This window comes from Borostomias antarcticus (assembly GCF_949987555.1).
Source record: "Borostomias antarcticus genome assembly, chromosome: 15".
Lineage (NCBI taxonomy): Eukaryota > Metazoa > Chordata > Actinopteri > Stomiiformes > Stomiidae > Borostomias > Borostomias antarcticus.
In genome coordinates, this window is record NC_140248.1 from 17943805 (window position 1) to 17958482 (window position 14678).

At 45.5% G+C, this 14678-nt stretch overlaps 1 protein-coding gene across 1 annotated transcript in view; it reads right to left on the bottom strand.

Annotated features, from left to right (window-relative positions):
- The window catches only part of tenm1 (teneurin transmembrane protein 1), a gene marked incomplete at both ends in the record, with an annotated part of 107006 nt that overhangs the window by 11571 nt on the left and 80757 nt on the right, over positions 1-14678 (bottom strand). The window contains 5 exons of the mRNA XM_084449969.1: positions 133-368; positions 1657-1829; positions 2669-3179; positions 4246-4612; positions 7603-7757. Coding sequence (XP_084306095.1) covers positions 133-368; positions 1657-1829; positions 2669-3179; positions 4246-4612; positions 7603-7757 — 1442 coding nt within the window. The remainder of the gene's footprint in view (positions 1-132; positions 369-1656; positions 1830-2668; positions 3180-4245; positions 4613-7602; positions 7758-14678) is intronic.

Sequence of the window (14678 nt, forward strand, 5' to 3'; positions counted from 1 at the left end):
GATGTGGTGACTCAGAGCGGCTCTGTCGTTAAACCCGACATCCTGACATACGGCGCCATGCCTGGTGGAGGCAGCTCTCCACACAGACCGCACCCTACGGCGAGGCCGCACCACGTCCCGCCCCTCGCCTACCCTCAGCCTGCGCTCGTAGGCTGTGTAGTTCGCCTTGGCCTGATCCCGCCTCTGGCGCCACTCGATCAGGCTGTGGCTGTGTTCCCCCGGCAAGGTGATGTTGCAGCGTCCCACGGTGGGGTTCACTGTGCCAGACGTGATGTGGGGCTCGGTACTCAGGGTCACTTCCATGCCGCTGGCGAAGGTCACCCACAGCGAGCCGTCCGAGCTGACGCGGTACGTGTTCTGAGCATGCTCTGTGTGGGGACATCGCGCGGAGACAAAGAGAGGATCGTATCAGGACAGAGTCTACAGAACCGTGCAGTAGAACATGAAGGGAACCATACACAACAGGCAGTAGAACAGGAAGGGAACCATACACAACAGGCAGTAGAACAGGAAGGAAACCATACACAACAGGTATGGGATTTGTTGTCCAGGCATATAAGGTAGCACTGGAGTTCATGTAAGGTAAAGTGGTGTTGTTACTTAATTGAAATTGTGAATACATACGCATCATGACATATTTAGCTGATGGCAATCTAGGTACAATGCAACACATCTGTACTTAAAATTAACATCACTGATTTGCTATGAGTCACATCAAGCAGGTGTTACTGGAAAGGGGTCTTTTTCTATCCCCTATGTGAGAATAAATGTACCCAAGTGCAAAAGGTGTGGTTAAAGCTGCCAACAATGGTGTTTATTTCCTGTTTACAGACGGCGTTGTGCATGCTTCCTCACCACTCATCACACCTGTGTCAGTCATGCTATATCCTGGTTATTTTTACGCACTAAAAACTAAAAGAAGGGCCATCATTAAAAAGTGCTGAGGACATGTGCAGTATGATGAGACAAAACTACACCTAAAAGTTTTAAATGTCTTTTTTTTGCATCAGAAAGAAAAAGGTGTCCAAGGCAACTCTTCAAAAATTAAAAAGGCCCTGAGCTGGCCGAAACATCTTGGTCTGATATATCCACTATGAACTAGCCGCTTTTAATAAAGGCTTTTTCATTTTTGAACCCTAACCCTAACCTTAACCCTGATACATGGGACACCTCCCCTGAGTGAGTCCAGTAGAGCACCTTCATCACTTCCTGTTCCTCACCTGAGGAACGCTGCAACCCCCTCCTTCCTCTTTTCCTGTCCTTTTTCTGCATTTCGTTTTACATGACCTTTTACTGTATGTGTTTCTTGCACTTTGTCTTTTAATGTCTCATGTAAAGCACTTTGAATTGCCTTGTTCCTGAAATGTGCTTCACAAATAAACTTGTCTTGCCTTGCCTTGGGGCTAGATACCTTCTGATTGGTTGTACTGTGTATTTGTCCATTGTTTATTTAGGTAAACTTTGTCCAGTTACCCAAAGACACAGGTCTCTCTTGAAAAAGAGATGCAAATATCAATGAGACAAACCTGTATATAAATAAGAGGTAAATAAACAACATAGCTTCCCAGTAGCAGTAGTGTAAACAACATCACATGAACATAGAAAGGATCTGCTGACTGATAAGGATGAGGACTGAGGTGAACAACTTACTACTACCTTGACGTAAGGTATAGATAGTGCTGGCGACAGAGAAGTTGGTGGCTGTGATGAATCTTTCCTGGTGGGAGGTGTCTACCTCCACCCTCACTGACTTCTCCATGTCCCCCTGGAAGCTGCTGACTTCTCCCGTGGGCAAGGTGACATTGATGAGGTGGCCGTCCGAGTTATACCTGGTCAGAAACACACCCAGACGTACGCTGTTTTTCACCGACGCCCTATGCCTCGCTGTGCAGACATGTTGTTAGACATTACAGTTAAATTAAACTCCTCAGTTGAACAGTATTCAGATTGTAAACTAGTGTAGAGCTACTATAGCTTGAGCTAGTATAGAGCTGAATGCCCTTCCTGTAATTCCACAGCAGAACCACAGGGTGGTGCTACAGCGATGCTGCCCAAACAGACACATGAGTGATGACCTCCTTCAGCAGTCTTTCCGCAGGACACTGAGGACAGTCTGGAAATGGGGCTGGATTTTCTTTTTTTCACAGGGACACAATAAAAGAGCGGTTGTTCTGCTGATCAAACTAAATGAAGGGGAGGGAAACAAAGGAAGTGTGGAAGGGCTTCTCTGCCCCTGACATCCGGACGGATTTTAAACCCAAGGCACCCCCGAACAAATCCCTCAAAATGCCTACGCCAACATTTTATATAATCACACTGCTCTCACTTCTCTTTGATTCTTTGAATCACCAAGGAAACGACACCATTTTAATAGGTCTGCCCATGGAACTGCCCCAATTAGATAAAACATAACAAGACATAATTGTGTACGTGAATCTACTCCAAATATGATTTCATTGACAATTCATACGTCCTTCCAAGTAAATGGAAATTTCCTCTGTAATCTGAAAACATTCAGAACATAACACGTGCATCATGGGGGTTGTAGGCACTGCGGCTGTGTGGAATTAAGCGCGTGCGGAGCTGTGAACTGCAGGACGACCTCAGTGTTAACCGGGTTCATTGTAACATGAAATGACAGCGGCGGTGATAATGGAGGCAAACTCACTCATAGACTGTTGTCCAGGCGTTCTCGTTGCTCATGGTTGCCAGGAGACCCGAGTTGCCATGGTAGCTGATCTGTGCCAGGTAGTGCGCTAGGGCAGACACTTTCTTAAGGACGCCCCCGTTGCTGATGGTGAGCCAGTAGACCTGACCCCCCGGCACTAGCAGCCAGATCGGCACGCCGTTGGCGTCGCGGCTCACGTGCACGGCGCTGCCGTCGCCGGAAACCACCGTCGTCACGTGGCCCTCGCCGGAGTAGGTGAAGTTGTACAGGAAGTCGCCGGTCACCAAACTACGTGTGTGCAGGTGGGTGCCGTTGACGCTGAACAGGTAGAGCTCCTGGTCCACCACTGAGGTGATCTCGTACATGCTGAGCTGGTTCAGCTGGGGCCTGTTGGGGGACAGGGCGCGGACGCGGATGTTGCCCAGGTCGGAGATGTACAGCGTCCCATTGGGCGAGACGGCCAAGGAGGAGGGAGCCTTCAGCCTGGCGTCGCGGGCGTAGCCATCATCCCCTGAGAGGCGGGGAAGTGCACAGAAGAGGTAGAACACAGTGAGTCAATAAGTTCAGAAAGTACCCTATTTAAACTCTACAAAAGTGTCCTAATTTATTTTTGGACAGTCAAATGGAGTGCATATCAATAAAACAGCTCATAAAAATTGTGCATCTTTTATGAGAAGGTTGTGCTATAACAATGTGCTCACCGTGCTCACCGAGTTCAAGCTGACCCCCCATTACACAGCCGGCTCTCCTAATCAGGATGGGCTCTACCGGGGGTCAGTTTGGACTCAGCGACAGTAGTTGCAGAGTGAAGAATGCTGGCCAAACTGCGGGACATCATGGACAACGTAGCATGTCTACATGCCACTCTGGTCAGGTACAGTATAGGAGCACATTCAGCTGCAGACTGATTCTGCCAGGGTTAGGGTTAGGTCCTAACCCTGATAGTGTATTCAGTTATTTTGACTATTTTGGTTCTTATATTGAACTTTTAACATTGGAGTCAGCGGGCACTTCCGCATCCGCACCACCAATTACGTCAGACTGACCGATATGGCAGCTGAAGTGAATAAAGCGAATGGACCTGAGCAAGCTTGGAGGGAGCTCAGTTTGTTTTGGTGTAAGTTTCTGGTTTTGGTGCCCAGACTTTTCTGGGACTGAACAGTTTACAGTTCCCATTCTATTTACTAACATACTCCTCATTTGATTTGACTGACACTATAGGTATTGTACTCTTGTATAGCTTGAGCTTATAGACTTTGTTGTTCATTTTTTGTATATTTTTGTATATTTTGTATATTCTATCTATCTATCTATCTATCTATCTATCTATCTATCTATCTATCTATCTATCTATCTATCTATCTATCTATCTATCTATCTATCTATCGATAACCCTCCTCATCCTATGCTGTTGAGATCTCATGTGAACAGTACTTGTTTTAGCAGGCTAGACATTAGCATGATGCCGGTTACAAACTAGTTCCAGATCAGAGCTCTTTCAGGCTGAGCGCCTCTCCCCAGGACCCCAATGGACTACTGGAGGGAGGGGGGGGGCGGGGGGTGTCAGGGGGACCAACCGGAGAAGCAGTCACAGTTGGGGTCGATCTTGCAGTCACACTCGGTAGGCGTCCCGGCCAACACCGAGATCTCTCCGTTGGTGGTGACCTGCTGGATTCGGTTGATTTTCCTCTCGTCTGTCTCAGCGATGTAGAGGGTGCCGTGGTGGGACACGGCGATGGCTTTGGCCGCCTCCAGGGTGGAGTGGATGGCCGCCTTGCTCACCAGGTAGTGGTCGATGCCGGGCACCTGGCAGTGGATGGGCCGTCCGGCCACGATGCGCACCTGGCTGCTCTCTGAGACCTGGATCACTATGTTGTTGTCTAGGATGTAGAGAGAGTTGTCCATGGGGTTGACAGCCAGCGATGTGGGCCACTCCAGACGAACCTAGGGCACGGAGATAAATACACACCAATTAATACAGTATGACATTTAAATGAAAAGCACAGTGTATATTTTGGTACTTTTATTTAAGAGTATTACCATCTGGAATGTATTGTATTTCAAAATGGGTCATGAAAATTGTATGAAGACCAACATTATAGCGAGTCTAGCAAATAATCAGAATGCAGGACAATGTGACTGTATTGGATGTGATTATTGAGAAAGAAAGCAGTTAGTCGGTTCCTTTAAAAGGACAGAAATGTCACTGGGAGGTCATTCTTGGACTTATGCTCACAGTGTATTGTCAAGGGACCAGGCTGAGGACACACATTCAGAATAAAGAGCTCCATGGTACAGTTCCCTAAGTGCTGGTGGAATACTTAAGGGTACTGGCTGGAGTCCCAATGAAGAAGAAATCCACCCATTTAATCACCCTCTGTTTAATTGGATCATGAAAAACCATTCTTCCACCAAAAATAATAGGTGGTAAGTGTTCCTGCACAATAGGGGTGAATGATTCAGATTGGTGGAGGATAAAATTAGTTGCCATCTCACCTTCAAGGCACTCAGATGTGATCTGATGAAAGCGGCTGTATAAATGCAAGTCAATTGTCCGTGAATTAAAGAATCCTTTCAGGAGTAATTTGACAGCTTTCCACACTGGTAGCAAATATACTGACAGCTAGGTTTCCAAGAATTCAGATTGGGGGTGAGTTTTCGCTGCAGCGGTTGTTTCAAAGCACATCTATGCATCGAGAGGGAACCCTGACAGTTTGTTGGAAAACAGTTCCCTGAAATTGATGTCATGCATTTTTCCCTTCTGAGTTTGAAAAGCATAATCAATGCAAACCTGTTCCACTAAAAACCCCACCAGTAAGCCTACTTCGTCTCTATTTCCTGTTCCACTTAAAACCATCATGGACCTATTTCACCAATATAAATGTATTTTCAGAAATTCAATTCAATTCTCATCAACCCATACAAAGCACACTATTTTTCACTTTACCAAAAAGGGGTGTAATTTTCTGCTGGTTTGAACTGGAGAGTTTTGCATTAGAGAGAGAGAGAGGTGAATTGGCTGGACTCCCTTTGTTTCCTTTCAGTCCCCTATTGTTTTCAGAATGGCGAGGAGATAGAAACAGATGGGATTTCTTTCAGTGTGATGCAAGGACGAAACAAACATAATACGCCTCATCCACAGACATCAGCTTCAGTCCGGACCGCAGGACACAGCTGAAATTGATTGTCAAATACAATGAGAGGCTGTTTGGGGGCTCTCCGTCCCAAGACACGTCCAGACACAGAAATGGATCTCTTCTAGGGAGAGTCACTGCCAGTCTCTTCACAAAAGCTACCCGCAAAATGACCAACCTAACGCAACATTTCTACGAAGGAGGGCCCAGACAATTTGTGCATCTGAGTTCATCACAGAATAACTGTGTTTTCTGTGTGGACTGACTGAACGTCTTGAGGATGAGCTTGTTTGAGATCACTCTTCTGAATAATGCTTCACATTAGAGGGAATCATTCAGAACACCAAGAGCACAGGACTGAAATACAGTACAGAAATCATTTTTTATACGGTTTGTCCCGGTTGTTCTAACTTAGTTGAAATACAATGTGAAGGCTAACTATGTGAGGAGAAAGGTATTTCTGACCTAATTTTGTCTAATGGAATTTCTTTCCCATAAGTAAACATCCAACTTGAGTTTTTAAGACTGCACTTACAGTGTGAGAATTATATCTTACCTCTCAACAGCATCATCATCTTAGCCCCAGAACATGTGAATCCTCGGGAGGAACCCCACACCCATAATTATCTAAAGTCTCTTTTCATGAGCCCTTTGACGGGTTCATCAGCACGTGATCCAGGCCAGTGATGCGCATGGATAATCTTTGCACAAGAGCAAATCTGGGCCTAAGACGAGAATTGCATGGCTCTCCTGGTTATAATCCCTTATGGGGGCAAAGCAGTTAATTTCCCTGTCCCCTATTCAGAGCCGTGAAACCCACCAAGATGTGGGTCAATGTGCTTCCTTATCCAGAAAGAGAGAGAGAGAAAGAGAGAGAGAGAGGAGAGAGAGAGAGAGAGGGAGGAAAAGAGAGAGGGGCTGGAGGGCATATCTCGGCTGCTCTTCTGAAGGTTAGCAAACCTCAGCATTTTTACAACTTTTGGTGAGAACTTAATAAAGGTGGTTTCCCGTGGCGAGGTCCCGGGGCTCAGAGTAATTGCGCTCAGAGTCAGAGTGCATCCTGGGCTGTCAGGCCATGCCTGCCAGAGCATTGAGAGGAGAGGGAACAGGAATCCCATTCCCGTTGAGGGGGACCATTTAGGTGCTGGGGCTTGATAATCATGGGCTGAACGCCTCAAAGGAAATTTTCCTCTAAATATCAGTCTGCTCCACTTTCATAGGTCAAACTTAAAATCTTTTTTTTTTCCTACCTTGTTGGCAAATTGGCAAATTTCTAATCACTAGTGCAGTGCCTGTTCAAAACGTGTGTGTTCGGAACGTTCCGATTGCTAACGGTGCCCTAGCACAGCGCCCTCTGGCTGCACTTCCTTGGGTCCTAGTGCCCGTTGAACACGTGCCCGTTCAGAACAAGATGATTAATGGCACCTTTCTCGAGAACTGCTCATCCAAACAACTTTGCACTCGACACTGCACTTCCTTGGGTCCCGAGCAATGCTGTAGATCTGGTGCATTTCAACCTCATACAGTGCTCGGTTCTTGAGAAAATCGAAATAGAGCCATACAGAGAGGTGGAAAGATGATTTCTTAGTTAAACTCACTTCTGTCATTATTTGGTTCCATTATAAACCTGGTGGCTTCACCAGCCCACTTGTAGATGACTGTGTGTAAACAAACACCCATGAATCATATAACTGAAATATTACTTACCCCAAATATTACTGGACATCTACATTCACAGGACTCTTCTTAAAAGCTGATGATTGTCAAGTTTTTTGATGAATGTTGATTGGTTCAGCTCACCTGTGTGATATCCATCCGGGAATCGCAGCTTAGAGGCTGAGTGGACGTCAGACCATTGGACCCAATAACAGTTGATATCACTCCTTTTCCATTGATCTTCCTGATCATGGTTCCATCCACAAAGTAGACGAATCCTTGTTTGTCCACAGCAATCCCTGTTGACATTAATGGGGGAAATATAGCTTCATTAAATTCTCTCTGCATTTAAATACAGTCTGAACAAAAACCAAATAGTCAGGACAAAGCTCCCAAAATAGCACTTCTGGATGTTGTTTGGTTGTTAGTGTCTCATTGACCCCATCAGCACCACTTAGAGCAAAAAAGAGGAACCTCTTACACCTCGTTAAATAATATTATCCCGCGATGTTAGCTGGCACAGCCAGGAAGTGATCACATTCCTAGCTTTGATAGGAGATAATTTGATAACTTGTGTTGTTGTTTGTTCCTTATAAAGCAATATGCCTAGGCAGTAGTTTTGCTGGGAGTGTTTGCAAACAGAGTGAACCATTTTTACCAAGACCCTTCAAAAGGTGTCAGGCTGTCCAGAAACAGAACCTCAAAACGGGGTAGCACATTTCAGCTGTCTCTTTGTTCAAAGGTATTGTTCAGAGATCTGTCGGCGTAGCGGAGTGAGGAGCTAGTGTTTCATCGCTGTCCTCAGTCCTGCTCTCCCTACAGAGATGCGTGCTGCATAATGTAGCTGCCAATTAATTTAATCAAGCGTCTGGGCATTATCTGATGAGATTTGCATTGCAAGTCGGGAGTCTCTGGAGTGCACAAAGAACAGATTCTGGACCGCGATCTGCTCCCCTCTGCTCCCCCTTCTCCAACAACGGACCAGCTTTAATCTTCTTAGAAGAGCTTACATCCCTAAAACCAATTGTGACATTTCAGTTTGAAAGAGGTTGAAGGCAAATATTTGCCTAGTTGAAGCTTGCTTCATGCTGCATCCTCCGTATTTGTGTTGAATTGAGAGAGAAAGTAATGGCATAGTGAACAGAGCCTACTGTAAGTGAATACAGACGTCCTTCTGGAAAATAAGTGAACTGGTCACAGTGTTGAGCATAATTTTACTGCAAGCTTCAATGTAAACTTGAGAGGTTAAAAGACTACCTGTGTATATTATGTTACATGTTCGTGACAAATTCATAAAAAAGGACAGTGCATATGTATGCGCCCCACATAAGATGGACTGCTCATGATTGCAAGAACAATCTGAGAACAAAGCTCTGTCATCAATCCCACAGTCATTAAGTTCAGGTCAGACCTCCAGTTGGACTAAGGCACTTAGTAAGCCCGCTGGGCCCAGGAGAAACACGTTGCATCTCTGGGACCGGCATTGGACCTATCGGCTTTATGCCCATGACCTCACACTGTTATCATGGCTGGCTCGCCAACTCCACCAGTCAGTCACCCAGCTAGCTGGCCGGCTGACCAGCCAGCCAGTCAGTCAGTCAGTCAGTCAGTCAGTCAGTCAGCCAGTCAGTCAGTCAGTCAGTCAGTCAGTCAGTCAGTCAGTCAGTCAGTCAGTCAGTCAGTCAGTCAGCCAGCCAGTCAGTCAGCCAGTCAGTCAGTCAGTCAGTCAGTCAGTCAGTCAGCCAGTCAGTCAGTCAGTCAGTAAGTCAGTCACTTACTCACAAGAGCAGAGAGGACCCTTTACTTACACCAATAAATAAGAACCAATCCATGCTTTTGCCAATAGAGTGTGAAGACTAGCATCCTGATATTAACCAACGATCACAAGCTCAAACATCATTACTCCTGCTTGTTTACTGACATACTTCATCATAGAGCTTAATTGCTGGACATAGAACACTCATCTTCTGGTTAATTATGCATGGTGTGGGATGATAAGTGCTCCCCTTCCACCCTTCAGGGTATCCCAAATAAAGAGAGACCAGATATAGAGCGTGGAGATAAAAAAAAAAAAAAAACACACCAAAAAACAAGGTACATGAAACTCATCAATTAATGAGACGAAAAACATGTTTGGACTAATCCTATCTGCTCTAATTAGAATCCCAACAACAAAACACCTGTAAAACTCCAAGTACTGCTAAGCAGTCAATACCCTGGGCAAGATTAGATGTCTCGAGTCTTGGTTACTTTTTGTTTCTTGCAGGCAGAAAACTGGGTCTGCGGGAAACCAATCACTGCTTGATTTGACTTATGTTCCTGATAGCGTTATTGAGCGATGCTTCCTTAGACGAGGTTCTCCTCCAGTTTCCACATGTTGAGAGAAACCATAGCACCAGGCAACGTCTGAGATTTCAGTCTCCCTCAGAGACAAGGAGGTACTGTACAGTAGTTCTAGTTGTGTTGCATGACTGAAATGGCACTGAATTTGTACTTATATTAAATACAGCTCACTTAAGAGTTGGTCTTATGACCCATGGTCACCCAAGAATAGATTTTAGAATAATGCTCTATTTTTCTATTTTATGGAGAGGGATCTTAATACTGACAGCATGGCATGATATCAGCATGTGAGATTTCTAAAAACAGTGCAGAATAAAGGAATCACGCTGAGATGACTGATTACGTCCGCTGTAAATTAATCATTTGTGCCTCACTGGACCCCCCAAACATTGGGGAGGAAAGTTATAGTCACTGCTGAATGTGAGAGACCAAATAATTGATGGCCCACACGCAAAGAATGCTACATCAGATGCCAGGAGTCCAAAGCTATTACCCCGGGTATCATGTAAAATTTCACAGCACAAGCTTAGGTGGGTGCCCAGGGGAGAAGGCTGAAAATGAGATGATAAATTGACCAGCCACAAAGTCTGACCCAGCGATAATACCTCACCCCATGTATTTAATAAAATAAAACTGGGAAAAACATTAATTTTGAGGAGAAGCTCTTGACCCTGATCCATCTCTGACTGTCACAGCCGCTGGGGCGAGACGCGGCCCCGCTACCTCCTGGATGGGCGGCTGGGGGCCTGGCTGGGAGCCCGGTCGGGGGCCCCGTCTGAGCCAGACAGGAGGAGCAGAGCCGGGTTAGAGGCGGAGCCAGGCAGCGGTGGCTCCCTGGTCTCTCCACAGCCAGTTGCTCCACATCAGAGCGTCTGATCTGTGGGCTCTGCCTGAGTGTGCGTGTGTTCACAGCCGGCTGCTCCTGACACTTTCAGGCACGCGTCCTCATTAAAGCAACGCTGACAACCTCCCTGCCGGCTCCCTCAGATAACACAGAGCACGCGGCCTGTGGGATGAGTGCATGGGCAGCTCTTGTTCACTCTGGAGAGTTCTTTCGTCTTTATTCCAGAGCCTTGTGGGAGGTCGATAATTGGCCGTACTGTATATGTTTGAGCTGAGACCTGCCATCAACACAGCTGCAATGGGTTTTTGACTGTCTTTGAAAATACCGGCAAATCGAAACATTAACACAAGATTATGTGTCTGGTTCAGCTGCGGCCCTTATTGGTAAATACTGAAATCCTCTGTGGGTTCAAAGAGATTTATTAAACTAAAGATCGGCCCCAAAAGTGAGAAGTGTTCTGACTGCTGAGAACATGATGTACCATAATCCAAAACAATGACTGTACTAATGTGTCAGTTACCAGGATGAGAGCACACTACAGCACTTGTAGGCTATTTGTTTGCAGTACATTGTGTCTTACTTGAGGCAAAGTGTTGGCAGTTAGTCAATGAATCTTAGAGGTTGATCTACTTCTACGCTACTTTTTTATGGTTAATCAAGAGGCAAAGGCTGATGTGCATTTCATGGTCAGGCAGTCGCTCCTGCCATGTAATGAAAATACTTAATCAATGCCATATGTGTTGCTCGTTTTTTTTGTGTTAGGAATTGATCTATCTCCATACTGTATATTCAATCAATATGAATCCGCTGCTGACAGGCTGGTCTAATTCAGAGCAGGTTTGGCTTACTACATCAGAAATACCTTGACCATGATTCCTTGATTATAATAATTAAATACCTGACATTATGACTAACCACATAAATTACAGAGAGCACTGATATGTATATAATAGGCTATTGCATTCAGATAAAATAATGCAAATAATATATTTAAATATATGTAAAAATACTGTATATACATCTCGGGTGATGGCATTTGGTACTTTAGTACTTTGGAGCTAAAACATTAATTGAGTGAGATAAAAACGAAATTCTCCCAAGCATTTCAGTGGGGATGGACTGTCTCCGGTCCAGAGCATTACCGTTTCAAAAGATAAAGTTTAAGAAGTGCGACATTTTTTCTGTTGAGGCAAGATGCATTAAAAGCACATTTCTTATTCTGAGTAGAACTGAGTAGATTTGTAAGCGTGTGAACCTGGTATCAGGTTATACGTGTGATAAGGCTTTTATCTTTTATTTAAAAGAACCTTTTCCCCCTAAAAGCCCTAGTCACTCACACACGCTCCAGGTTCAAGTCTAGCAGTAATCAACTTATTTCTTTGCTAAGATACATCGATCTAACTCTATCATTGAGTTTGCAATAATCTAATGAAGGCCTATCGAATTTTTAAAATCTTTTTTTTAGAGTAGTCCCAACAATATCACTGACTACCACAGTCTCACCAATATAAGTGGTGTCAGTAGTATCACACTGTATAAAGCAGTATGTGCTACTAATCCTGCAGGGTCAGCTACTCCCTAGTCTGGCTCAACGGATGTAGATTTTGCCAATAAACCTTGTCATTCGTTGTCACACTGCCCAAACAGTGACGAGTCTGGTGACACAAATTAATCTGATTCCACCAAGAGATTCTCTCGGCACCAATCAGATTCGATCCAGACTATTTTGCGGACTGTGATTGGTTTAAAGAAATACTGCGTTCCCCCCCCCCTATTGCAGAATGGTAATATGTCCAGCCAGACCTGTCTCCGGCGCTGGCACAGCGTAAACAAAGTGTGGAGACAGGTCTGGCTATGCGAGACTACCTACTCCCCTATACCAAGTCATCGTTGAAATATGAAAAAAAAAGGTTTTGGCGAGCAGTTTAGAAAGCCACCTTTTTCACCATATCCCTGCCCTTGGTGTCTGTTCATACCTAATCTAATCATGACATCAAAAATGTGAATTCATACAAAAATTCCACCAGCAATACGCCCTTTAAGGGAGAGAAAGTGAAAAAGTATCTGTCTGCACTGTTCACACCCTCTCCTGCCAATCACACAGCCCGACAGCCTGATAAAGGAAACTCCTAATCTGTGTGACAGTGACAAAGGAGTAGCTAAAGACCTGCCACACACCTAATTGATTCTCTGCTTGATTTAGCAAGAAGTATGCAAATGTCATCTTTCATAATCGAGCTTCTCCCTCAGGCAGTCTTCAAGAGCCTCACAGTCGCCCGGTTATTGGTCAGAGTTACCTCAGGCGTTGTTCTGAGGTAGAACCTCGCAGTAGCACTGGGTTAATGGTCACAGTCACAGCCCTACTGTGTGTGCAGTCTCAGAGTGTTTACTGAGTGAAATGCTAACAGATATCAGGCTGTCTTGCTACTGGGGCTTGGCACTTGTGAGGACAGTGTGAAGGGCAAACAGATCTTGAGACACAATCATTGAGATTATACTTCACTTGCACTCGGCGGTCTTCAGAGGAACGGACCCCCACTCTTTGCAATTTGCCTTGACAATTTGACAGATTTGATCGCTCTCCCGCTCTCTTAATGTGCGCAACTGAACATGATTCAGTCACAGCCCTGCAATTCCTGCCCCAGCTACAGTAGATCAATACAACAAGCAGACTTAGTACATGATGAGAATATTAATGCACATGATAGTAATCTACATTATAGCAATGGTAGCAATGGTATGCGATAGGAGTGGGAATCTGATTACCACACCAAAAAAATACAGTACTCTACAAAAGCATCTATTTCACATCATCATACTGCAACTCTATTGTCACAATATTGTCTTTAGCAGTGAGCATAGTTAAACACAAAAAGCATAAACCTTTTCTAAGTGTTAAATTTATGCAGCACAACACAGTGCGGCACAGATCACAAAATGAGGATGAATCCGACATTGGACCTGCTGACAGTGATGAACGGCTGTTGTGGTTTCATGGTTCAGGGAGCTATTATAATTAATAGTTCTAATGTTTTATGTGCTGGAGGGAGACTGTGAAAACAGTGGGACCTGAGGAGAGTGTCGATACTGCATCAATATCAATGAAGAGCCAGCAGTACTGTACCTATGGACTGAGCTGCTGCAGCACAATGACTGCATCTGTATCTGTGACACACAGCGCTGTTCATTATTCCTGAAGGTTAATGTTATGCCTGTGCAGCGTCTTTTCCTCCGCTTGCAGATCTGTCCAGGAGGATACACACTGGAGCCCTGCTGGCGCACACACACACGAGCTGTAGCGCTCCCAGACCGGCTATCGGCTGGCAGCGTACTCCACTGTTCCACTCCCACACCGGAACTATAGCCCCCTGATGAAGGGACAACCTCATGTCTTGGTCACGTTTTTACGGAAACGTCTCTGTTTTGATTTGGCTGCCTCCGCCGCTGTCTAACCTCGGGCGTGGGCAGTGGATCAACTAGCGGGGAATGTCTCACATCTCAGGCGTCGCTGCCATGTTGGAATGTGTGGGGCGTGAGTCAGTGACTGGATGAGAGAAGGACCGTGCTGGAGACACAGTGTGCTATCAACTGATAAAGGCATTACTCTGGCGCCCACAGTGGCCATGGGATCCTGCCATTGTGCGGTGGAGGAGCAGCCGATTTCATTTCCATGGCTACCACACCGTGCCGCAAGCTCCTAACTAAGCTGCAGTGACAGGCCCAGTGGGGGGGGATTTGGGTTGGGGGTAGGGGGGTTGGGGTTGGGGGTAGGGTGGGTCGGGGTAGGGGTTGGAAAGATAATTTAATAGCGTCTCTCAGCTCTGGACCCACAGTACAGTATAACATTACGGCCAACCTGGGTTCAGTCTAGATGATGAGCCCGCATAGCTCTGAGCCTAATTTGGATCCTCCACATGTTAGCCGTAGAGAGGCAGCAGAGAGGAATTTCAACCCTGGCAAATGGGAGACACACTCTGTTTGAACTTCAAAGCCACCGGTGTTTGAGAACAGAAAATGAACGGATCATCATCGG